Source organism: Equus quagga, chromosome 19, assembly GCF_021613505.1.
Source record: "Equus quagga isolate Etosha38 chromosome 19, UCLA_HA_Equagga_1.0, whole genome shotgun sequence".
Taxonomy (NCBI): Eukaryota; Metazoa; Chordata; class Mammalia; order Perissodactyla; family Equidae; genus Equus; species Equus quagga.
The window spans coordinates 6,001,996-6,026,995 of record NC_060285.1 but is presented as its reverse complement, the minus strand read 5'-3'; the positions used below and the strand labels follow the sequence as shown (position 1 = coordinate 6,026,995).

The window sequence follows — 25,000 nt, the reverse complement described above, 5'->3', positions numbered from 1 at the left end:
TAAAGGAAGTAAGAGGATAGTCCTGCTTTATGACAGGCAGAGTTAACATTTGGGACTATTTCCTTTAGTCTACTTTTTGTGGATGTGTGTCTGTGTGTGTGTGTACATATAAATCTATCTACACATCTGTGTTAAATTGTTGATATACTGTATTTTGCACAGTTTTATGTCCTTGCTGCTTTTTAAAAAGTTTTAAATAAATTATAGAGTAAAACATTGACCAGTTCACGAGAAATTTTTTATAAGCGGCATTTCAATGTTGCATTGTTGGCGTATAAGTAACACTGTGAAGAATATAACTTTGTTAATAATTTTTGTTCATTTTATTTTCTGAGGAGAGATCGGTAAATGTGGAATTACTGTCTGAAAAGAATGTGAACATTTTTAAGGCTCATAAAGAATATTGCTGGAGCCTCCTTTTTAGAAAGCTTATAGCAGTTTATACTCCTGCCAGCAGAGTATGAAGCTGGACCTGTTGCTTTATAATTCTAATAATTGTTCCTGAGGGCAAGAAACTCTGACCTTGCGTTAGTTAAAATATTATTTTAGCTTAAACTAATTCAGCCTTTTTGTCTGGCAATTTGGAAGTAAAAAAATTTTTAATTTCTGAGCTCTGGAACCTAACCATTTCACCTCCATGAATCTAATTTACAGAAATATGTTTATAAGTATACAAATATTTATGTGCAAGGATGTCCATCGTAGCATTGTTGATCATAGAAAATTTCTGAAACTGCCAGTAGGGAAATGATTAAATTCAGACACAACCATTCTAGAGAGACGGTGTGATTATTAAGAATGAGACAGGGGCCGGCTCCGTGGCCAAGTGGTTAAGTTCGTGCGCTCTGCTGCGGTGGCCCAGGGTTCGGATCCTGGGTGCGGACATGGCACCGCTCGGCAGGCCATGTTGAGGTGGCATCCCACATCCCATAACTAGAAGGACCTGCAACTAAGATATACAACGGGGGGCGGGGGGTTTGGGGAGATAAAGTAGGAAAAAAAAAAAAGAAGGTTGGCAACAGTTGTTAGCTCAGGTGCCAATCTTAAAAAAAAAGAAAAAGAATGAGACAGATGTCCATGGGTTAAAATTCGAGTGTAGGGGCCAGCCCCGTGGCGGAGTGGTTAGGTTCCCGCACTCCGCTTCGGTGGCCCGGGGTTTCGCCAGTTCGAATCCTGGGTGTGGACATGGCACTGCTCATCAAGCCATGCTGAGGCCGCGTCCCACATGCCATAACTAGAAGGACCCACAACTAAAAACACACAACTATGTACTGGGGGCTTTGGGAGAAAAAGGAAAAATAAAATTAAAAAAAAAATTGCGTGTAAACGTGTTCGGTTGATTGCTCTTTGACGAGGGGCAAGAGCTCCAGGCTCTGTGTTTGCAGGTGTAGCTGCGAGGGTCTGGGAAGTCAGCCACCACTGACAGCACTCAGCTGTGGAGATGGGGATGCAGTGGGCAGATGAGGACAGGGGGAAGAACCTTTTCACTTTTTGTGCTTCCTGGGTCGTTATTTAATTCTTTCAAAAGAATATGTGTGATTTATAATTTTTTTAAAAAATGGAACTTGCTGTTTGTTTCTGTAATTAATGTTAATGAGATATTCAGAAAGGCTTTGCTTAGAAATCCCAAATAGTAAAAAAACACATTTATAGGCTTTTAAACTGAAGTTCAAATGAATAAATTCATAAAGGCTTTTACCTGGCAGGAAAATTGGGAAAAGAGTGCCCTGTCGCCCATTCCTTCTGTGCCATTTCAGACCTATGGAAGGCTCTGAGCAGTCAGAGGGCCAGCGAGGGCACCACGGGCAGTGAGGGCCACGGGGGCATCAGCCGGTTGTTGCTTCCATGGCAGCTGTGTGGGAAAGATTACAGCTTCGCTCATCTTTTTAATTAGTTATTTAGCAATTACTGTGGTCTAAAATCAGGTTCTAATAAGCTGTTAGATTTTGTAGAAAGTGGACTAGATTTCTAAGTAACTTTTAATTCATGCTTTTCATTTTATTCAGATATAGTATAAAATTGTGTGAGAACCCAGTGCATTAAGGAGCACAAGAGAGATTCAATTTTTGAATTGTAATACATTTTTCCTAGTTAAAAATCATTGCAGAAAATACAAAAAACGTTAAAAATAACAATAATTCTATTTTGGTCTATTTCCTTCTAGTATTATGTTTCTGTTCTTGTAAAATTGGGATCACACTATTCTGTATTTGTGTTCTGCTTTTTTTTAACTTAATATTGCATTGTGAGGTGTAAAAGGCCATTTTGCAAAGGAGCTGCCTGATGAATTCTTACAGACAGCAGAGCATTTCTATACAGTGGACGGTCCACCCTGTGCCTCTTTGCTGAAGAAGTGTCTTTATTTTTGCCTTGTATTTCAACCAAATCCCCAGGAGTTTTAAGCGTTTGTTTGGATGTTTAGATTTTGGTTTAGATTAGAAATTTGGATTTTTATGAAGTTCACCTTACTCCTGTGCATCTCCCCAGTCCTTAAATGTTTCACCGCTTGCAAATGTCGTTGACGATGCTGAACGTGGGCCTAACTCACGCGCCTCCCTTGTGCCACGTAGGCCTCCACCGATGGTTTTCCTCTGACGCCTGCCCCTGTCTTCCAGGTTCTACCTCGGGGGACCGACGAGTGTGCGCGGGTTCAGCATGCACAGCGTTGGGCCACAGAGTGAAGGTATGTTGTTCCTCACAATACCGCCAAACAAAACCGCAAACAATACCGCCAAACAACACCACCAAACAACACCACCAAGCAACACCGCCAAACAACACCGCCAAACAACACCGCCAAACAATACCGCCAGACAACACCGCCAGACAACACCGCCAGACAATACCGCAAACAACACCGCCAAACAATACCGCCAAACAACACCGCCAAACAACACCACCAAACAACACCACCAAACAACACCACCAAACAATACCACCAAACAACACCGCCAGACAATACCGCAAACAACACCGCCAAACAATACCACCAAACAACACCGCCAAACACCACCACCAAACAACACCACCAAACAACACCGCCAGACAATACCGCAAACAATACCGCCAAACAACACCGCCAAACAACACCGCAAACAATACCGCCAAACAATACCGCCAAATCGAAACCAGGCTCACGCCTCATTTTTGAAATCGTGTGTTTGTTTGAGTTACCATGATAATGGGCGTTCATGTTTCACTGCAGGAGAATTAGCACTTACACACCGTCTAGCTCACGGCAGGCGTGGAAGGATATTTGTGGGGAGAACTATAGAAAAACGAGAAAATACATCCAAGCAGAAAATCCGTGACAATGGCCTCTGATCGCAAGCATCCTGTTTAAACCCGCGTGTCTTTATACTCGAGCTTTGTTTTGTTTATATGCTGCTTTCTAACCTGTTTCTCCCACCACCCCTCAACAATATATGATAAAGGTTTTTATAGGAATAAGTACTTTATCATTTTTAATGGCTGCTTATTTCATCTTTTTGACATACCATCAGTTTTTAAATTAACAGACTTTATTTTGAGAGCAGTCTTAGGTTTACAGAAAAATGAGCAGCAACTGCGGAGTTCCCGTGCACACTCCATAACGTCCTCTCTTATTAACGTCTCGCATTAGCGTGGGACACTTGTTACAACTGTTGAGCCAGAATTGGTGCTTTATTACTAAATCTTGTGGTTCACATTAGGTTCCCTCTGTGTTGTGTGGTTCCATGGGTTTTGACAAATGCATCACAGCACGTATCCACCATTACGGAGTCACACAGAAGTTTCCTGGCCCTGGAAGGCACCTAGCTCCGCCTGCTCAGCCCCCTCCCCAGCCCCTGGCAGCCACTGATCTCTGCACTGTCTCCATAGTTTTGCCTTTACCAGAGTATCATATAGGTGGAATCATACAGCATGTGCCCTTTCCAGACTGGCCTCTTTGACTAAGCAGTATGCATTTAAGTTTCCTCCATGTCTTTCTACGTCTGGATAGAGCCTGTCTTTTTATTGCCGAATGATACTGCAGTGTACGACTCTCCCACAGTTGATCTCGTCACCTGTTGAAGGACTTCTTGGTTGCAGGACATCCCGTTTTTGGCGGTTACGCGTAAAACTGATAGACACATTCACGTGCAGGTTTTTGTTTGGACAGAAGGTTTCAACTCATTTGGGTGAACACCAAGGAGTGCAGCTGCTGGGTGATAAAACTTTGTTTAGCTCTGTACGAAACTGCCAGAGCATCTTCCAAAATGGCCGTGCCGTCAATGAATCAGAGAGATGAAAACTTTATCGTGTTTAATGGCTGCATATTTCATGTTTTTGTCATGCTATAATCTCTTTATATCAAATCCCAAGTTTTAGACATTTGGGCTGTTTTCTTTTTTTCTTACAATTATAAAACAATGTAACAGTGAATAACTGAATCTTTGTGCTCATCTATAAGTTTTACTTTATAACATAAACATCTGGATGTGGAATTGCTGGCACAAAAGGATTTGGAATATTTTGGAGGCTTTATGCTGCTCTCTAGAAAGCTTGTTCATTTAATTGGATGCATATTATTCCATTATTCTACCCTGATTTTTTAAACTATTTTTTTAACATCTTTGTTGTTTCCATTTTATATTATTATAAATAATGACTGCCCTGTGCATACATTTTTGCGCAAAATATAGATTATTTCTTTTCATTTGTTTTTAGAGTGCTTTATTAGTGTCATTTTTTTAGAAAAGTAGCAATTTATGGATAGTTTTAGTTTTTAATTATAAGCAAGGATTACATAGTGATTATACTACAGTTTAGGAGTCTTCCACTTGCCTGAAAAAACACAATGATTATCCATCTAATTACCTATCAAATAGGCCATTGATAAGAGTTAAGAGCAAGAATGTAAACTGGCATAACTTTGTGAAAACGGTTTGACAGTGTGTATCAAGAGCCTGAAATGTATACTTACAAGGACTACTAATAATAGCCCCAAACTGAAGACTGGAATCCCAAATGCCCATCTGCAATAGAATGACATGTACATCGTGTTGTCTTCACACTGTAGAATCTTATACAGCAATGAGGGTGAGCAAGTTACAGCCACTGGCTGAATGATGATGAACAAGCCTCGGAAACATGCAAACAAAAGCCAGACCTGGAGCATGCGTCCTGTGTGACTCCATCTGTGTGAAATCTGGAGACCTAGGTGGTCAGATGACCGGGTCATGGTTGCACTTGGCGTGGGCGGCAGGTAGTGATTAGAAGGAAGAACCGGGCCTTCCAGGGGCTGCACGTCTGTTTCTTGATGTGGGTGCTCATCATATGGACGTGCGCTGTGTGTGGAAATTCACTGAGCTGTACACTTAGGATGTGTGTACCTTTCTGTATGTATATTATACTTCAAGACAGGGTTTAAAAATGTGTGTGTGTGTGCAAGGAAACTCATCACAGGTTAAGGTCCATGCTGGAGAAGTTAGACACCAATATGACAGTAGACGAGGAATAGATCATTATATTATGGTATGTATATGATTATTCAGGTATCAAAATCATTTTCAAAGAATTAAAGTATTAGAGGAGAGTGCTTATAATGTATTGAACTAAAAAAAAGGACTGAAAGCTATAAATATAAAATGACTCATTTTATTTTCTTATTTGTTCCTTATAATTCACTGGATGAAAGAACACTAGTTAGCCAGTTATCTCTGAATGATAGAAATTAAAGGAGATTTTCCTTTTTTCTGCTTCTCTATGTTTGTCAGATTTTCTCCAATGAGTATATTACTTTTATGATCAGAATAAAATAGGTTATTTAAGAAAAGAGATGCAGTTGCTGGGGAACAGAAAGCAGACTCAGTTGCCCTCCTGCTATTTGTCTGTTCTTCGTTTCCTCTAGACTGAGGTGGCGCTGGAGTCTCTATGTGAATAAGCAGCTCATTCCTCGAGGCGAATCTTGGAGACAACACATTTTTCTTTTTCATGGTCTGTCATTTTGTATTAAAGTGTACTAAGACACTTTATAAATAGTATTTTGCAAGGAAGTGTAGATGTTTCAGCGTTTGGAGGGTTTTTTGGTGTCCTTAATGTTATGGCTATTTATAGTTAAAATGGAGCGAATAGGAGAATTTTTAGAAATAATGCATTTGCATACTCTCAGCACATAGTCTTGCATTTTGGCAAAATAACCTTTGTCCAAAGGAAAAAAAAACCCCACATGGTCATGAACCTTTAAAAAGGAACCTCTTCTCTGGGGACGTGAGCTGGGGTGCTGTTTCCTTGTATGCTGAGTAGTAGTAGATGCTGTGTATCCTAACATGTACGGCCATTTCCAGAAAGTGCAGAGACGTTTTCCGCATTTTGTCTCCATATCGTGGTCCCGAGACTTTTGCCCAATCAGACCTTTCACTTGCCAGGTGACAGTGATCTAGTGGCCTGAAGTTGTGGAGACAACTGTGAGTTCACTTGTTTATTCCAAGCATTTTACAAATGTGATAAATTACTGATTTCATTCTTTCCTAAATTACGCTAGCATCTTTTTTTCAGTTAAAGCAAATTATAAAACAAGAGAAAAGGAAAACAGGACAGGAGAAAAGGACAGATGATTTAACATGAGGTCAACAGCATCAGGAGTCAGAAGAGCGGCTGTTCAGAGTTGAGCGCTGGGTGTCATGTACGCAGCCTGCACCTTGCTTGTGTAGATTGTGGGATGTCAGTGTGTGTGGAATTTATGAGCCCTTGTCTTTGTTCTGCACCCTTCCTTCATTAGGCGACTACCTGGGTGGAGAAGCCTACTGGGCCGGCGGCCTGCACCTGTACACCCCGCTCCCTTTCCGGCCAGGCCAGGGCGGCTTTGGAGAACTTTTCAGAACACACTTTTTCCTCAACGCAGGAAACCTCTGCAACCTCAACTACGGTATAACTTGGACTATTTAGAAACTGTTATGGTACAGTTGACTTCGTGTTTAAAAGTGTAGCACACAAATAGGTGTCTGTCTTGTTAGATTACCTAGTCTTTTAATTTAGGGACCACACCTTCCTTTAAAAAAATTCCTACAACACGGGACACTGTGCCCAGAATAAAGTTGTTTGGTTCAATGAATGAAACATACATGAAAAAATTACCATTGAATGCTGTATTGCAAAGAAAAATCTATTCATTTATTCAGCAAACATTTCTTGAGCACCTGCTCTGTGCCAGTCCTTGTGGCCACGGTGCTGATACGATCAGGTCCTTTCCTCAGGGAGCTCAGGGCCAGAGGAGACTCAGAGCAGGCATGTCCAGCTAGGGGGTGTGAAGAGGCATCTGGAAATCTTCACTGAAGAGAAGGCCCTCAAACCGAGGCTGGGTGCAGGGCTTCCCAGTGGTGGGCGTGGGGAAATGCCCTTTTAGGCAAAGGGCACCGAATGTGCCAGGCCCACAGACTTAAGGAGGCTTGGCTGCTTCAGGGGCAGGGAATAGGTGTGGTCCCAAGCCCTCTCTGGATTTTGGTCCTACTCTCACCTCATGCATTCTCCTTGGGTATCTTGGCCTGGCTTTAAAAATTACAAGGGCCACACAGTGAGGGAGAGAGCCAGGGCTTGTCCGCGGACAGCTGTAGAAGGACAGGGGCCGCATGCTGTTGTTCACACCCCCTTTCTCTTTTCAGGGGAGGGCCCCAAAGCTCACATTCGTAAGCTGGCTGAGTGCATCCGCTGGTCGTACGGTGCCGGGATCGTCCTCAGGCTCGGCAACATCGCTCGGCTGGAGCTTAATTACTGCGTCCCCATGGGCGTGCAGAGGGGTGACAGGTAGGTGCTGCGAGTGCTCCACCGCTGTGTCGCACTTTCTAGCAATTTCATTTTATTCTGGACATGGGTAATCATTTCATCAGTGGCCTTTAAGATTCAAGATTTTAAGAGAAATTGAATAATTAGCAAAAGAATGAGAATGTATGTATTTTTCTCCATCGAGTTTGGAGGGGGAAAAAGTGCTGTGTTCCCATCCCTTCACCTCACACTGTTTGCGCTTCCTGTTGCCAAGTAGTGGGGGCTCCTGGGGAGGTCTGGCCGGAAGAATCGATGAGGCATTATTGATCCTGCTTGCTGAAAACGGAACGAGATGTTTCCAGTGGGTGACTTTGCAGGTGGGGAGCTGAGGCTGGCGTGGGCAAAGCTTTGCTCCTGGCTGCAGAGGACTCGTTCTCCAAAGCTTTCTCAGCAGCAGACAAACCCACCAGCTTGTCCTTTCTCCGCCCATCATCTTACTGAGCAAGCTCTGCTAAGTATTACATGGATGCATTAAATGGCACACGGCCATTTAGAGTTATAGAAATTAATTCCATTTATTGTGTTGTTTGGTATGTGCTGTATACATTTAAGAAAATCCAGAAGTGTTGTCATGGGAGTGTGTGTGGGTCAGGTCGGGCTGCTCGAACAAAATACCACAGACTGAGGGGCTTAAACAGCGGGCATTTGTTCCTCACAGTTCTGGAGGCTGGAAGTCCAAGATAGAGGTGCTGGCAGGTTTGGCTCCTGGGGAGGGCCCACTGCCTGCTTTGCAGATGGCCGCCTTCTCACTGAGTCCTCACGGGTCGGCGGGGGGGCAAACAAGTGCTCTGGGGTCTCTTATGAGGACACTGATCCCGCCATGGGACCCCACCTTCATAACATATCTAGTTCCCTAATTCCCTCATCTAACCTAATTCCCTCCCCGTGGCCACCCCCCCCGCCCCGCTGCCAGACGCCATCACACGGCGGGTTAGGGCTTCAGCGTGTAAACCTGGGGATGCAGACCTTCTGCCCATCATGTGGTGTCCATGTTGTCTCTTCTCTTGTCACGCTTCTGCCTTCAGTACTCTAGGCTATATTTTTTCTCTTTCGTTTTCTGTTGACACGAGGCCACCAAATGGTGCCGTGTGAGTCATAGCTCGAGTGTCAAGCCTGAAGTTGCAGTTTGTCCTACTTTAAGGAAATGCTGTGCCCATGTACTTGCACTGTCTTCTGCGTAGTGGGTGAGGGAGCCGCGTTAGCCAGCCTCGAATAAAGCCTTAATGCAGAGGCGCAGTCAGTGTGTGCCTCCCACGCTCATGGTGATCAGCTCAGTCGAGTCTGCTCCCCTTTGTTGTCTCACGGGAAGGCTGACTCAGGCTGCAGGGCTGCCGTGGCCCCCCAGTGAGGTTAGAGCCCTTCTTTCCAGGGCTCTTAATCCACCTCCACTCTCTGCCTGTTCTTTGCACAGAGCAAAAGCCGAAAGGGGTCTAGTGTGGTACAGGCTGTGTGTGCGCTGGAGCCCAGCTGCCACCTCGGATCCTGGCTTGACCACTCTGGCTGTGTGACCCAGAGTGAGTTACTTAACCTTGCTGGGTCTCCATTTTCGTGTCCAGACAGTGGGCACTATGATAGCGACTACTTTGCAGGTTTGAGAGCTAAATGACCTAGTGCACACAAAGCCCTTGCAGCCCACCCAGTGTGTTGTCAGTGAATGTTGGTGCTCTTTTGTGTTGTCCTTGCTGCTGGTTTACGTGCCGGGGCCAGCTTTGTACACAGGAAGCAGACAATGTTCCTTTAGGAGGTCTCTTCCCTCCGCCTGTGTGTTGGCACTGCATGGCTGCCCCCGGGTGGCTGTCTGAGACATGCCGTCCATGGGGCGCTGTGTCCTGATTTCAGTGACAGTGCAATGTGGACAAATGGGACTTTTTTTCCTAGAGCAAGTTCTGTTCGTTAGATACCTTCTCAGCTAAGATTCCCGAGACTTCCATGACTTTGGGGACACGAGGCTGGCTTTGCACATCACCTCCTGCAAAGCCTCTTCCCACCACAGCTGTGAGCGCGGGGCCCCCGGCCTGGCAGCCAGGCGAGAGTGGGATCCTCATGGGAGCTCCAGAGGTGCGGGGGTGCACCTGCCCCAGGGACGCGGCCAGACGTGTGATGCAGGCAGCCAGGCCTACACCTCTCCCCCGCACTGTGCCCTGACTCCCTGGGACCTTGGTAAAGGCAGATGCTGCTGCCGCCCACAGCGGGCCTCAGATGCTGTGTTTCTGACACGCTCTCCCATGAGGCTGGTGTGTGGACCAGCCACGCTTTGAAGAGGGGAGGGCTGGCTGACTCTGTCTTGAGAAAGCCACAGCACTTTCAGCATAAGGGAGGGCAGTGGCCGTGGGCTATAGCGGGTGCTTGCTTACCTTGTGGGAGACCCAGGCCCAGCTTGGTTTTCCTGTCCAGGCTCCCAGCAGCTCTGGGCAGTGGAGCCTGATGAGCAGACAGGCTCGGCAGTGGCAGTCAGGTCAGCGGCAGAGCCAGGGTGCAGAGCCAGCCTGGCTGAGGCCAAGTGCTTTTCCTCTGCACCGAAACACCAGCGTCAAGAACCGCCTCCCGTCTGAGGGGCCGAAGGTGGCCCCTTCCAGCCCTGCCCGGACTCGGACCTCGGGCCTTCACTGTGGAAGAAACAGCTAGCCTTCTCCCTTGCTTATCTCTACGGCAGATTTTTTGGTTCAAATTTTAATTCTCTACTAACTTCATTATAAGCATTTTTTATTGCACAGAAAACTAGAAGTGCGTGTGGATTTTTAGCCGTAGCTTTAGTGTCTTTCACTGTAATGGCGTTGAGAACTGCCTGCTGCCCTCCGGGCCTGCGTTCTGAGACAGCCATGGACCCCGGGTGCGGCCGCAGGACTGGCCCAGCGCTGTCACTTCCCAGCAGGCTGGGCGTGTGACTTGGGGAAATCCAGTCCCTCCGCTGCCACGTGGTGGCTGCAGTGCTGTCAGAGGCCGCTAGGCGTCACTGTGCTCCAAGAGTCAGGGCCACCGCTCCGAGGAACCGGCTTCGTCCCCCTCCTCACGCCACCTTCACACGGGTGGTTGCAGCACCTTTCCGCTTTACCTCTCTGTTGCTGGGTCAAATTTGAAAATATGCTTCAGAGATTAGTTTCAAATGTGGTTTATTCTCGAAGGAAGCAGCCTGCTGTGCCCGTAGTATTTAAAGACCAGAGCGTGAGGCAGCTGCTCTGTCCCCAGGCCAGGCGCAGCTCTGGTTCCCATCACGGGGCTGCAGCGTATGCTCTTGTATGCAGTGTCCCCTGTGCAGACTCAGCCTGGTACCCTTGAATGTGGTGCTCGCCTTCACGCCGTGTGTGGCTTTGAAGTTTTATCATCAAAATTGGAATTTTGTGAAGGTTGAGTGATGTTGCCAGAATTTAATCTTCATTTCTAAAATTAGGCACCTAGCAGGATAGGGAATTATATGTGTGCATATCGTCCGTAGATTTCCCCCATAGTTTATACAGGCACTCTATAATTAGGATTCAGACCTGTACAAAAGTGGAAACAGTTTTGAAGTGTTTGCTAAATTTTCAACTGGAGGTGATTTTTGGCACTGTTGTGTGAGATCTAACAGCGTTCTGTCGCTCCGTGCATTACTGAGTGCAGTCCCTGAGGTGATGAATAAGGCGGGCTCGCTGGCAGAGCAGCCTCCTGGAGAAAGACAGGAAGGAGGGTCATCTTGCCTGGGAGGGCAAGGAGGGCCTCCTGGAGGAGGTGATACCCGAGCTGAAGCTTCATGAAGGACAGCTGGGGACTTGCAGGGGAGAGCACTCCAGGCTACAGAAGAGCTGGAGTCAAGGGCTGGGAGCATGAAATGCCAGTGGGCGCCAGGATCCATCACTCTGCAGAGGCAGCAGTGAGGGGCGGGGAAGGCCGGAGGGCCAGCTGGAGGGCTGGAGTGCTGCTCACTCCTTTTGCCCTCTCATCTCTGGCCTTTTCCCTTCGGGTACGTGCCCAGGACTTTGGGTTCTGGCTCTCATCTGGTTGTTCACTGCTGAATTCCCCGTGCCAAGACCAGCGCCTGGCGTTCCCGAGTGATTGCGGGTGAAGGAGTGGGAGCCTGTGGAGGACGCCTCCCTCCTGACGAGGGGAACTGTGCACGGGCACTGAGGGCTCAGCACAGGAGGGTGCCTCGCCCCGTGTGACCTTCCTCAAGAGCCCCATGGTGGGCCTGGTGCTGCCAGGCTGGAGGCAGGTGGAGAGCAGGCAGGGCGGCCTCTGGGATGGCCCTGGAGTGCACGCGGCCAGGCTGCACCGAGACCCTGATGGTGGGAGGGGAGGCAGAGACATATGGGACCTTTTTCTGAGGTGCCTCCTGAGTCGAGTAACAAGGATACAGACACGGTGGACACACAGCTGAAAGATGGGCATGTTGCCAAGGCCGTCTTGGTGCACCTGGCATTGAGTCGCTCTGCAACGCCGTTCTGAGTCTTTGCAGTGGGTGTTTTTTCTGTGACGCGTTTGTCTGGTCTCAGCACATAGACCTGTGCCTGTGAAGCTGTTTAGTCTGTGTCCAGTTGCAGTAAATGAGCCTGTCTTGGCATGCCTGCTGGTTCTGAAGTCAGCCAGGGGCTTGACTGACTTGTTACCTTGTAGCTGATTTTCAGACATTTTCCGAAATAGCAGATGCCAGCAGGGACCACTTTCATGGACCTGATAGTGTAAAATGAAAAAACAAGTCGTTTAGGTCCGAGCAGAACGAGGCTGTACAAACGCAGTCACAGTTTGCATGGTAGATCTTTGCCTTTTGAGGATGTTGGTGTGGTTTCTGTAGGTCACAAAGGGACTGCAGCTGTCCCTTCTGGTCAGGTGACTTCTGCTGCGGCTGTTGGCTCCCGAGCACCCTTCACCCTGCAGAAGGTCGGCAGCAGCAGTGGCGCTGATCGATCGTGGCTCTGAAGAGATCAGATATTTTGTTCCCTCGCCCGCAGTCATGTTGAAAAGAAAACCTTCATTCCTCACAATTCCTCAGATGGGGCGAGGGCACAGGTGTTATGACAACAGAAACATCAACTTTCTTCTGCATGAAGGAGCCATTCTTGTCCAGTTTTTCTAGAAGTTTTCCACAACTTGCAGAAACACTGTGTTCCACAAGTGTCAGCAGCTGTTTGGATGCCGAATGTCATCTTCCCTGGAAGCTTATGCTTCCTGGCGTTTAGGTCCCGGCCAGGCCCCTCTGTGCCATGTACAGCGCCGGTCTGGCTCCTGAGCTTGGCTTCCAGTGGGCACTGTTGCCTCGGGCCAGCGTGGGGAGTCCGTCCTCCACACCTTGGGTGGTTCTCAGCCTGCTGCACACAAGCATGGCTGTGGAATCTCTGAAATGCAGGTGCTGGGCCGTGGCCCAGGGACTCTTACTCTGGGCATCGCCGGAGGCATGGAAACAGGGAGCCCCAAAGCTGCACGCCCTCCACGGCAGCTGGGGCAGCGAGGCCTGTGCGTGCCCTGCTCCGGGTCCAGGGTCCTGCTCTGCTCCTCCTGCTGTGACCATAGCCATCTCCTCACCCCTCATCCTTCATGCTCATCGGAAAGTGGGCTCGGTGGTCTGTTTGCAGGTTATCAACAGCATTCAGAATAACAGCTGTGAAATGTCTGCTTGTGGCAGGGGTCACAACCAACGTGACCTCTGCGTCCTCCCTTTCCTGGGTCTGGGGCAGGTTCTCAGGGGCAGTCAGGGTCGACTCCGCTAGGGCGGTGGTTTCTGCTGTCGTCAGAAATCCCTGGGACCTTCGAGGGCCTGGGCCAGCCCCCAGTTCTGCCGTCCTTCCTCGTCCTCTCTGTCCTCCCTGCCCTGTGTTCCGTGTCTTCTCTGCCCTCCGCATCCTCCCCGCTCCCTCCTCCCTCCCATCCCGCCCCCTCCTCCCCATCCTGCTCCTCCCCATCCCGCCCCCTCCTCCCCGTCCTCCCTGCTTGCTGTGCTTTGCCAGCTGCTCCTCCACAGCCATTTCTGTTGTGTTCAGCCAGGACACCTCTCATCGCCACTCAGCTCCACACAGAAGGTGCCTCGCAGCTTTCCTCTGGCCTGGTAGCCTTAGAAATAAACACAGCTTTTTCGCCCCCAGAGGTTTTATTGTTCATACACATGTCTCTCCCAGGTCCTTCTTTTCTCTTTTTGCCACTTGGGTCAGGATAGGGAGAGCATAAAGGAGGTGAGGAGGGAGCAACAAAGAGCATTTGTGTCTCCGTTTCCTCCCCTTTTCCCGTCCTCCCAAGGCTGCTGCTTAGACCAGGAGAGGAGGAAGCAGCAGGGGCCGGCAGGTGAGATGGGCGGACAGGAGGACAGGAGGAGCACCGGGCTGTGACTGGCCGGTCCCCTTGGGAGAGCGCGAGTGCTGGTGGGGCTTCTGCTGAGGCAGGGCTGCGCACTGATGGCCTCGTGGAGGCGGCCGGGCGAGCTGAGGCCACAGGGTGGACTTCCTGACCTTTGTTCCCTCTTTTTAGGATATGTGATGGTGTCCAGTTTGGAGCTGGGATCCGCTTCCTGTAGCTGCTGCGGAGCGTCCTGCAGCCCCCCGGGGGGAGCTCTGGCCCTGAGCCGCAGCGAGTCACTCGGTGCCACATACTTTCTCTCCAAACGAACACGTTTGGGTGATTCTTTGAGTCTGTGTGCCTCCGTGTCAATAAATTTTAAAGGCAAGGACTCAGGTGCAGCGTGGATATGATTTGCTTTCCCCAGCCGAGTGTCCCACGCTGGCTCTCCCTGAGGACCACGTGGGGTGAGACAGGTGAAGTCGCTGTGAGTTCTGTCACGTGTCCCTGCCCAGGTGGAAGTTACTGTCGGACAGTCCCCAGATGCCTGTTCATCCCAGGCTCGAGTCTCAGTGTTTGGTTCCCCTGTACCGGAATATTCCGCAGAGGCCCAGAGGAAGCCCCGGCCTGCTGGTAGAGGGCGTGTGCGCTCCGGCTCCATGCGCTGAGGGAGACCGTGTGGGCGGGGCTGCAGCCACGGCACCAGGTGTGCGTCACTAAAATGCGTGTGTGCCAATAGGGACACTGAGGCAGAGAGGGCAGGTGTGCTCTCTAGAGAGTAATAGCAGGTTAGCAAGATGAGTGGCTAGGTTCCCGTTGCTGCTCCAGCAAATTACCATGAACCTAGGGGCTTAAAACCACACAGAAAGACCATCTTGCGGCCTGAGGTCAGAAGCCCAAATGGGTCTCACTGGCGGAAATGAGGGTGTCAGCAGGGATGGCTCGTGGGGAGAATCTGTTTCCTTGCCTTTCAGCTTTTGGGGTGCCTACATTCCTTGGCTGATGGCCCCGTCCTGTCTTTTCAAAGCTGGCAGTGCAGCACCTTCCATCTCCCTCAGGCTTTGCCTTTCTGTGCCCTTTCACGGGCCCTGGGGATTACACTGGGCGTCCCGGACAGTCCAGCTCAGCTCCTTATTTTAAGATCAGCTGGTCAGCAGCCTCGATTCTGTGTGCAACCTGAGTTCCCCTTGTGTTACATAACATTTCACGGCGTCCAGGAATGAGCACGTGGACGTCTCTGGGGGCCGTTTTCTGTCTAACACACCTAGTATCTCTCAAAGTAGTGTTTTCAGGATATGCTTAATTAGTTACATGTGGAAAAACTTCCTTTGAATTCTTCAAAAAACAGCGCCGTATAAAAATGTCCAGGGTTGCAGAGGACGCCCCCTAGGCTTTAGCTGGAATGCGTTCCCATTGGACTTTTTCCCCTCTCCGAGCTGGGGCTGCGGCCCCATCACTTTCAGCCCTCCCCTAACCTGTTGTTTGTGTCTTTGCCAAGTAAGCTTGGGGTTTCAGGGGGGCTTGAGTCCAAGGACCCACGTCGTCCTGGGGCCAAGCTCTCAGGCCCCCAAGGACCGTCTCCCCCTCATTGCCTGCGTGAGCTACTGGGATTTGACGGAGAGTATGTCAGAAGACACAGTTCTACCTTTCTTAACAGTTGGGAAGATGGGAAAATATACCTTTTTCCCTTGGATTGTCTTATTGTTTACAGTTTCACATTTATGCCTTTGGCAAAATAGACCCAAGTTGCAGAACTGTTGTGTTCAGAATGTAAGTTAAGACCATAAAATCCGAATGACACAAACCTTCAGCCGCCGCGACCTTTCAGAATTCATCTGGTACGTCCACGGAGAACCCAAGGAAGTCGTTTTCCAAAGGTCAGTGTCTGATCCAGCGAGGCCAGGTCGGCCGGGTCACGGCGCGTGCTCCTTACTGACAGCCCCGCTCCAGCTGTGCACAGCGTGGACACGGTCCATTCACCTGCGCACTCGGGCCTGCTCCTCCTCGAGGTGAAGTGCAAACAGCGGAGGCGCTGGGTGAAAGGAGCATCCCGCTGGAGCTCAGGTGCTGCTAAGCAGGCAGCCTGGAGTGCAAAGCCAGAAGCCCTTCGCAAAGTGCTTTCCGTGAAAGACCGGAAGCCAGGCGTGTTCCCCGTGGGAGGCAGTTTCTCATAGCGGCTCTTTAGGGCGTCGGATGTGATAGAAAGCAAACGTGAAAGGCACAACAAATTCCTCCGCAAAAGCACCAGCGTGCCTCAGTGAGTCTGCATCTTAATTCCTCTCCCATTTTCCTCTAAATACCTGAGCGTTCGGGACTGGAACAGAGTTTGGTATTTGTGTAATTAACCTTTTATTCCACTCTGCAATGAACGGGCCACGAAGCCAGCTTCCTTTTTCTGTTGGAGAATTCTGCTGTTTGCCTTGCTGGAACCCTGCCGCGTCAGTCGTCTTCTGTTTCTAACAGGGGGACTAACGTCAGTGGACCTAATTTTCACGATGCTTGTGGGAGAAGAACCCACTGTGATGGAGCGTGTCCTCCGTGATCGTGAACTTGTGGTGATCTCTGTACACACACTGTGACCTTTTACTCAGCGAGCAGTGCCACCAGCCACGTGTGTGCCCGCTGCTGTCTGCAAGTCTCATGATCCAGCCGGGGACAGGCTGTTCTGCCAAATGCTACAGTTACTGGAACAAAGGACAGTCAAGGAGGCCACAACGGTGAAGATGTGCCACCAGGCTTGTCAGGCCACTTTTCCCCTTAGCCTGACTTCCATGAAGTCCCTTCTCTTTGACCGCCTCCCCATACCCTGCAGGTCCTTAGGCTAAGAATTCGCCTTAATTCATGGATTTGCTTTTGTTTAAGATCAAATAAACTTATCTTTAGGACAATTAGATGTACTCAAATGCATCATGTTTAAAGATCACCAAAGAGGAGAGGTTTCCTTAGTCTAGAGAACAAAAACGGGAGAATTGCGTTTTAAGTAAAATGAAATGTTTAAAATCAGGCAGCTGTACTCAAAATTCTCAGATTTCTATCTTCTCTTAAACAGTTGGGTCTGACAACAGAAGTCTCCGTTCCTACCCACAGCAGAGGGCTGGAGCTGGGAGGCAGTGTTCCTTTAAGCCAGAGTCTATACCCGCTGGCACGTAGGGGCCTCTCTGGCTCGTGTCTCTCACTCATCTACATTATTCCTGCCTGTGGCTGAGCTGAAGTGGAAGCATCTGAACGTGTGCGAGGAGGAGGCGAGTTTTGGGGGTGACAGCTGTTGGAAGGTGGGCTCCTGGGTCAGGAGCCCGGCTCTGGGCCTGTGGGCTGTTTACAAAAGCCACTCACTTCTCTCCTCTGGGCCCAGTGTGTCTTCTGTCAGAGGAGGGCATCTGGCTCAGCACCTGTCAGCGATGCTTCCACAGTCGTGGTGGATGCTGCCTCTGGGTCTTCGGGGGCTTTCTGTCCCCCAGGTAAACACTGGCTGGTCTGACACCGTAGATCGGTTTGCTTGTTTTTGAACGTTAGGGTCAAGGAGTCGCTGTAGGTTCTTGTTTGTGGTCCAGCCCGGACTGGAATCCCCGCCCCGTCACTAAGTGCAGCAGCCTCTGAACCAGGTATGGTGCTCTCTCCACAAGCATGCTCTCAATCCAGCGGAGCCTGTTCGCAAAATGTTCACGCAGTCAGTGATCTCCACAACATGACCTCTTACTAGGAGGCTTTTTAAAGCTTGTTTACCGCCTCCAACATTTGAACTCCAAGAACAATAACTAAATATAAATTTTTTTGCCTCCTTTTTAATTTTGTTACTGATTTCATCAGACGATTATATATACCAGCCGTTCTCAATCTGCTGTTGGTCCCGGGACCCCCCAGCACTGTCAGAAATTAGCCAGGATCTCCAGAGAGCTCTGAGTTGATACTAATCACTTATCATAGTGAAATTAAAACTAAGAATGTAAAAAAATGCTAATTCATTTAAAAACAACAAACTCATTACTTGGTAATGTAAGTAACATTTTTTGAAAAATCTATTTCCAAAAAAAAAAATTTAGTGAAAAGAGCAGAATTGTTTTATAATTTTGCAAATCTCTTTAACACCTATCTTCAAAAACAGGTGGATTCTGGGGCCGGCCCGGTGGTGTAGTGGTTAAGTTCACACGCTCTGCTTCGGTGGCCTGGGGTTTGCAGGTTTGGATCCCGGGCGTGGACCTGGCGCCACTCGTCACGCCTCACTGTGGCAGCATCCCTCATACAATAGAGGGAGACTGGCACAGATGTTAGCTCAGCAACAATCTTTTGTTGAGCAAAAAGAGGAAGATTGGCAACAGATGTTAGCTCAGGGCCAATCTTCCTCACACACACCAAAAAAAAAAAAAACCACAACAGGTGGGTTCTAACATCTGCTTTCAGTTTGTTGCAGTTGAAGTTGTTTAAAGGACATGAAGAAAATCCATCGTCACATCGATGTGTATTAGGAAAAGAGGAGAGTATTTCAGTAACCTTTTTAGATAACTGAATATTCTTTGATACTTCACCAAAACTCAATGAGTCATGGTGTTTTAAATGTTAGGCAGTTTGGAATCTGAAACCCTGTCAATGGCTTTTTTACGCTGTTAAACTGAGTCCGCTGGTCCATCTGGCCCCCTGACTGCATCTTTCACCCAGCTGGGTTTGCAACATCACACATTGGTCATTTGGGAAATGCTGGGTCACCGAGGTATTCAAATCTTCCAAATGCTGGCACACGTCATGATTATGCAAAATATAAAAGGTCACACTCATTCGTCTCACCACTGAGCTCAACAGAAAATGTGTAAGTATTGGGAGGCCGCCAACCTCACGGTGGCAGATACAAGTTTCCCCAAATTCCAGTTTTCACTTGAAAGCTCACATTTTATCATTGGCAGCAAATTCTGTCAGTTGCTTCCTTGAAGCTCCCTCCTTCATTTTCAAGGAAACGTCTACCAGACACTCAAGTCTGAATACCCACAGTTTGTCGGTCGTTCCTTCAAGTAAAGATGATTGATGCTCCGTGGAAAGAGCGGTGGGTTCCGCCGGGAGCTCAGCTACACCGCACTTTGCTTTGAGACAGATGCACCTCTGTGGGCAGCAGAAGTGCCGGCTTGCTTCCACCGTCACCATGCAGATGTTCAAAGGCCTGAGATGTGGTGACATTGATCGTTTCTGCTTCCCTGGGGACGTCCTTCAACGAGCCCGGCGTCATCCTTTTAGATGCAGGGTGTGCATGGTGCATGGCGTGCAAGGTGGTGAAGGACACGGTGACCACCAGGACAGTGTGCTGCTCTGCCCACTCCGTGCTTGGGCACCAACACGTTCACCCACCGTCACATTTGCTTCCTGAGTACAGATGTCACTCCCCTAGCTAAGTCACTCAGTAATGTCGTAGTAGTAGTATAAAAACTGTTTTGACCTTGCAGACCCCCTGAAAGAGTCAGGGACCCTGGCCCATGGACCACACTTTGAGAACCACTGATCTGTCATCACGCTAAGCAGATTCTCTCAGGCTGTGGGTCCGCCTAGATAGTATTCTGACATCTGCACTGGAGTAATTGCGAGAGAGCCAGTGACAGGCGACGCTGCGTGTGGACCTGAACGAGGACGGACTCTGTCTTTGCTGAGGGACAAGCCGGGAATTAAAAACCCTCCTTTTGTTATCAGATATAAATCATATTCACCTCCCTGCCCTCAGATTTCTCTTCTGTGAAATGGGGCTGGTGGGACCTGGGTGTAGCAGAAAGTGTATGGAAAGGACCTGGCCCACAGTAGGCGCTGACAGCGGTAGCTGGGTGGGGGCCGGGTGGGGGCAGGCGCACAGTCTGCACAGGCCGGGTGGGCTCTGCCGTGGACAGTAAATATGGCCTAGGGGATGGTGTCTGCAGGGGAGGAGCCTGGGTCTCCTGCATTGTGTCACCTGGGAGTGCTGGGGAGAGAAAAGACAGGTGTACATTTGAATGAAACGGAGGCACATTCCACATTCACACCGATTTCCATTTCCGTTTGAGACTTGACGTGTGGGAGGCTTCTCAACACTGCCTCACGGGGTCAAACCAGCCGTCTTGTTAATTTTAAGAATGACCAGTGCTTTGCCAGAGTGGGGCCAACGGTCACATCTTGTCCCCACGCCTGAGTTGTGACTTTTTACGTGGCGTTTTCCTGACAAGTAAATTACTGGACTCCTTTGCCAAATCATTAGATAACTTTCAAGAACAAAGAACGGGAGATTCAGCATTATCTTGCTCAGAAAATAAATAGTAATCATTTTTGAAAAGCACATGTTCTGAATTTGGACCAACTGCGAAAATTACAGCCTCTCTCCTCGTTTCTTTTCTCCTCCTCCATCAATCAGTTTCTAATGGAGGAAGCATTTCCTACATTTATCACTCGATAGATGTGCTGGTCAATTAAAATCCTCTGACTTCGCCTGGGTGAGATAATAGCAAGCCCGGGCCCATCCATCACCTCGAAATGGAAGGTGACCTCCTGAGATTGAGTCAGAGACCCAAATACAATTGCTTCGATCTTATTTCATATCCAGAAATTACCGCTCATCTAAACGTAATTTCCCTGAAATACTAAGTGGGCAGAGCTCCTGCGAGAAATATTAGAACATAATAGACTGTGGTGTGGCCTTGACATTGAACATGGAGGGGTGACACTGACATGCTGCCCTCCCCGGGAGGAAGCGTTGAAATAAATGGGATGGAATTTCCTGAGACGCTCCATAGCCGGTAGAGGTTAAATATGATTCATGCTAAACTTCCATCCTGACAAATGAACTCAGCACTGAGAGGAACCCGTGGCAGCAGCCTCCTCGTTTCCGTCTTTCTGAACACGGCCTCCTCCCGGCTCTTCCCGGCGCGGGGAGAGGAAACTGCCTGGAGGGGAAGAGACGTGCTTCGGAGGCAGAGCCGGCCTGGAATTCTCGCTTCCTTTGTTCATTTACTCATTCGCCCCACACTCGTGCTGGGCACTCGGTGCGGGGCAGGGCCTGCTCCCAAATCTCAGAGTGGGGTCTTCCCTCCCTCTGTCCCCAGGGGCCCCTCAGCATCTGGTGTCTGCTCATTCCTTACCTCATCCCCTGCCTCACCCCAGACGCCCCCTTTCATTGACACCACCAGTCATTCCGAGTGACCTTGAGCTGCCAGGCTGCGCTTCTGCAGGGCATGCCTTCTGCGCCTTCAGAGCCAGCTCCTCCTCAGCCCCATTGTCACCTCCTGGGGGAAGCCCCGGCTGGCTCTCCAGCGGGTTTCAGAGGCCCAGTGAGGTGCTGGGGGAACATGTTGATCCTTGTCTGGGTGTCAGAAAAGGCTTCTGAAGAAGGGACACTTAGGCCGAGATCTGAAGAATACGTAAGAGTAAGCCAGCAGGTGAGGAGGTGAAGGGAACAGCATTCTAGGAAGAGGGAGCAGGGCCTCAGGTGGAAAGTAGCTGGGCTTTTTCTAGGAACTGAAAGAAGGTCAGGGTTCCAAAGTGACAAATAAAAATGGCAAGCAATAGGATATATTGGAGTATATGAGGAAGCCATTTGGTACAAACCTAATTCGGCCTGACTTTTTTTTTTCAAAAGGGCCTGACTGTGGCTATTGAGCACGCATTGCATATCTGCTTAGACATTTCCTATGGCCAGAACAAAGGCCCTTGAGATAAAGGTGCAACTTCCCCCCACATTAGTATTTCCTTAGGGATGAGCATTTTTCCTTAGGCTAGGAACTGATTGCTGCACTCACCTCCCAGCTCACCTGTGACCACCCAGCTAGAGACAACAGACTGCCACCCTGCTGTGTTCACAGAGACAGAAGACCTACCTGCTATTTCCATCAATCGCTGTGCTGACAGAGCAGTCTCGCGACTATTGTAAAAGGGACATTTCAATCCTATGTGAAACATCCTCTTTGAGGGTATATAACCACCCTTATACCCCCACTTTGGAGTGCTCTCTTCCTTTGTGGAAAGACTCTCCCGGGTTATAATCCTCAGATTTAAGCTCAGAATAAACTCACCCAAATTTTCATTTATAGATTGGATATGGATTATTTTCGTCGACAAAAGAAACAATCAATAGGAGATATATGTACATAAAAGGAGATTTATTATAAGGAATTGTCTCACTCGATCATGGAGGCTCAGAAGGCCCACGATCCACCATCTGCAAGCCAGAGACTCAGGAAAGCTGGTGGTGTAAATTCAGTTCAAATCCAAAGGCCTGAAAACCGGGGGGGACGATGGTGTGAGTCCCAGCTGGGGGGCAGGAGACGGTGAGACGTCCCCGCTCCAGCAGTGAGGCGGGGAAAAGGGACAAATTCCCGCTTCTCTGCCTTTTGTTCTGTTCAGGTCCTCGGCTGATTGGGTGGTGCCCACACATAGGAGTCTGTCTGTCTCTATGTATCTACGTATCTATGTATCATCTATCTATCTATCTATATCTATCTATCATCTATCTATTATCTATCTCTCATCTATCTCTCATCTATCATCTATCTATCTATCTATCATCTATCTGTCTATCATCTATCTATCTATCTATCTATCTATCTATCTATCTATCATCTCTCTATCATCTATCTCTCATCTATCTGTCTATCTACCATCTATCTATCTATCTATCTATCTACCATCTACCTATCTATCATCTATCTATCTATCATCTATCTATCTATCATCTATCTATCTGTCTATCATCTATCTATCTGTCTATCTATCTCCCCTGTTGCTTCTGTCTCTCTGGAAACCCCTATGGATACACGGTCCTTCCCGGCCCTGGGGGTCTGGAAAGGGACTTATCTCTTGAGCATTTCATTCTCTTGTCAGAGAAAATAAGTAAATAAGTTCCCCCTTTTCTGGGCTGGAGTAACCAAGAAAACAGCGAACCAAATGATTGCCGTGGACAGCCACAGAAGTCGCCGAGTGGCAGAGCCCACGGCACAGAAAAGGGAAAAGGCGTCGGCTTCCTCCAACGCCCCCTGCCGGCCGCGGGGACCACCGTTTGCTGCAGGAGGTCGTGGAGGTGACCCAGTCTGAGCTTCCCCGGGGCCCGGCTCTGCTGGGCTCCCCTCAGTGTCCCCTTGGCGAGCTCACACTGCTTCTGTCTCCTGACTCAGCCCGAACAGGCAAATGGGTTAAGCCCCTGAAAGAAATTTTAAGGGAAATTAGGAACTATTGATCCACAAGGGTTCTAAAAGTAGATGATGGATTTGAAAATGTTCTTCGGACGCTGCTGCTTACTCATAGCAGACTCCCCAGCTGGCCTCCTAGGAGTTTTGAAAACACCCCAAATCTTTAGTTTGCAATAAAGGTGGAAAAAATACAACAGCTCTTTAAAAAGCAATGATTTTTTTTAATAAACTTTCCATTGTTCAGTTTTAGATTTACAGGCTTTTGAAGACTGCAGACGGTTCCCATACATCCCACACCCAGTTTCCCTGATTATTAACATCTTCCATTAGCCTGGGTACATTTGTTACCATTAATGAACCAATATTAATATGTTATTAATTAAAGTCTATACTTACTCAGATTTCCCTAGTTTTTACCTAATGTCATTTTCTGCTCCAGGACCCCACATTTCACTTAGTCATCTTATCTGCTTAGGCTCCTCCTGGCTGTGACAGTTTCTCAGACTTTCCCTGGTTTTGATGACCGTGACAACTTTGAGGATGACTGCTCAGGCATTTTGTAGAGTGTTATTAACTGGAATTTGTCTGATGTTTTTCTCATGAAAACATGAGTATGTTTGTGGAGTTCTAGGTTTTTAGAAGGAAAGCCACAGAGGGAAAGTGTCATTCTCGTCACATCCCACCAGGCACGTGCTACCAACATGGCTGGTCACTGTTGATGGTGGCCTTCATCACTGGCTGAGGTGTGTTTGTCAGGCAGGTTTCATAAAAAATATTGTTTCAAAAGAAAAACTTGGATGAAATAGGAAAGGCGTGTTCTTTAGTGATGTAAGCCTGATCCGATCTTAATGTTTATCCTAAGACGTATACATGAAAATCTATGGCTTGCATTCTTCATGGACTCTGAGATGGAAATTCACAAATAACCTGGAAAACAAGTAAAATCTATTGAAACTGCAAACAGAGCTGAGAAGATTGGCAAATGCCAGGAATAAAAGTGCCTCCTTCCTCGACGTAGCCTCCAGATTTGACAGCTCCCAGACAGGGCTGCCAGTGTCTGTCAGAGCCTGGATGATTCCGGAAGCCCGCAGTGATAGGAGCTGAGGTTAGCAATTCTCTTGCAAGTGCTGAGTGCTTCATGGGGACAAGAATAATGCCTCTGAGATTAATAAGGTGCAGCTAGACACAGACAAAAGGCTTCACGATAAAGAATGTTCCAAGTTCTGCACAGGCGCCCAAGTTTAAAATCCAGCAACGCATGTGGCGCTTGTCAGCACCAGGAGTCTCTAAGGGGCCCTGCCAGAGAGTTTAAGCTTCTACTTAAAACATAGTTCTCGCAAATCTTCTGGGTTAATATTTCCAAATAATTGGTAGCAGAATTAAAGAAAGATCAAGCATTTAAAAATGTTTTTATTTCCCCAAGGAGAATGACTATTCCTATATTAAAATCTGCAATAGTGGCCAAGAGTTTGTGAAAAGAACAAAGGTTGCCAGGAAACATTATTCTTTCGTTGATATTTTATAACAATTAAAAAATGTAAGAACCGTCCTTAGCTCTGAGACAGTAGAGAACAGGCAGCAGGCTGAATCTGGGCTGTGGGTGCAGCTTGCTGGCACCTGAGGTTTGTGATCTGGAGCCCAAAGGCTAGTCACGGATCAGAGATGTCAGTGTGGGAGTCATCAGCACCAATGTGGGTTCAGATCCACATGCCTGCTCTTCACTGAGGACATGACAACCTACCATTATTGTCATTGTGTGTGTGTTTTTCATCTTCTGTCCCCTCGAATGTGAGCTCTGTGTAAGCAGCACCTGATCCGTGAATGAATGGACGGGTGGATGGATGGATGGAGGGATGGGT

The 25,000-nt window shown here is 48.4% G+C and overlaps 1 protein-coding gene across 2 annotated transcripts in view; it reads left to right on the top strand.

Moving 5' to 3' along the window:
* Positions 1-24,871, top strand: part of SAMM50 (SAMM50 sorting and assembly machinery component) — a 45,274-nt gene extending 20,403 nt beyond the window's left edge. The window contains exons 12-15 of one of the 2 annotated variants that reach the window (XM_046646328.1): positions 2,616-2,683; positions 6,743-6,889; positions 7,623-7,764; positions 24,004-24,871. In XM_046646328.1, coding sequence (XP_046502284.1) covers positions 2,616-2,683; positions 6,743-6,889; positions 7,623-7,764; positions 24,004-24,067 — 421 coding nt within the window. In that variant the 3' untranslated portion in view covers positions 24,068-24,871. Of the gene's footprint in view, positions 1-2,615; positions 2,684-6,742; positions 6,890-7,622; positions 7,765-14,211; positions 14,411-24,003 lie in introns of those variants that run through there. The other variant, XM_046646329.1, reaches the window with a different exon arrangement.
* Positions 24,872-25,000: the final 129 nt, after the last annotated feature.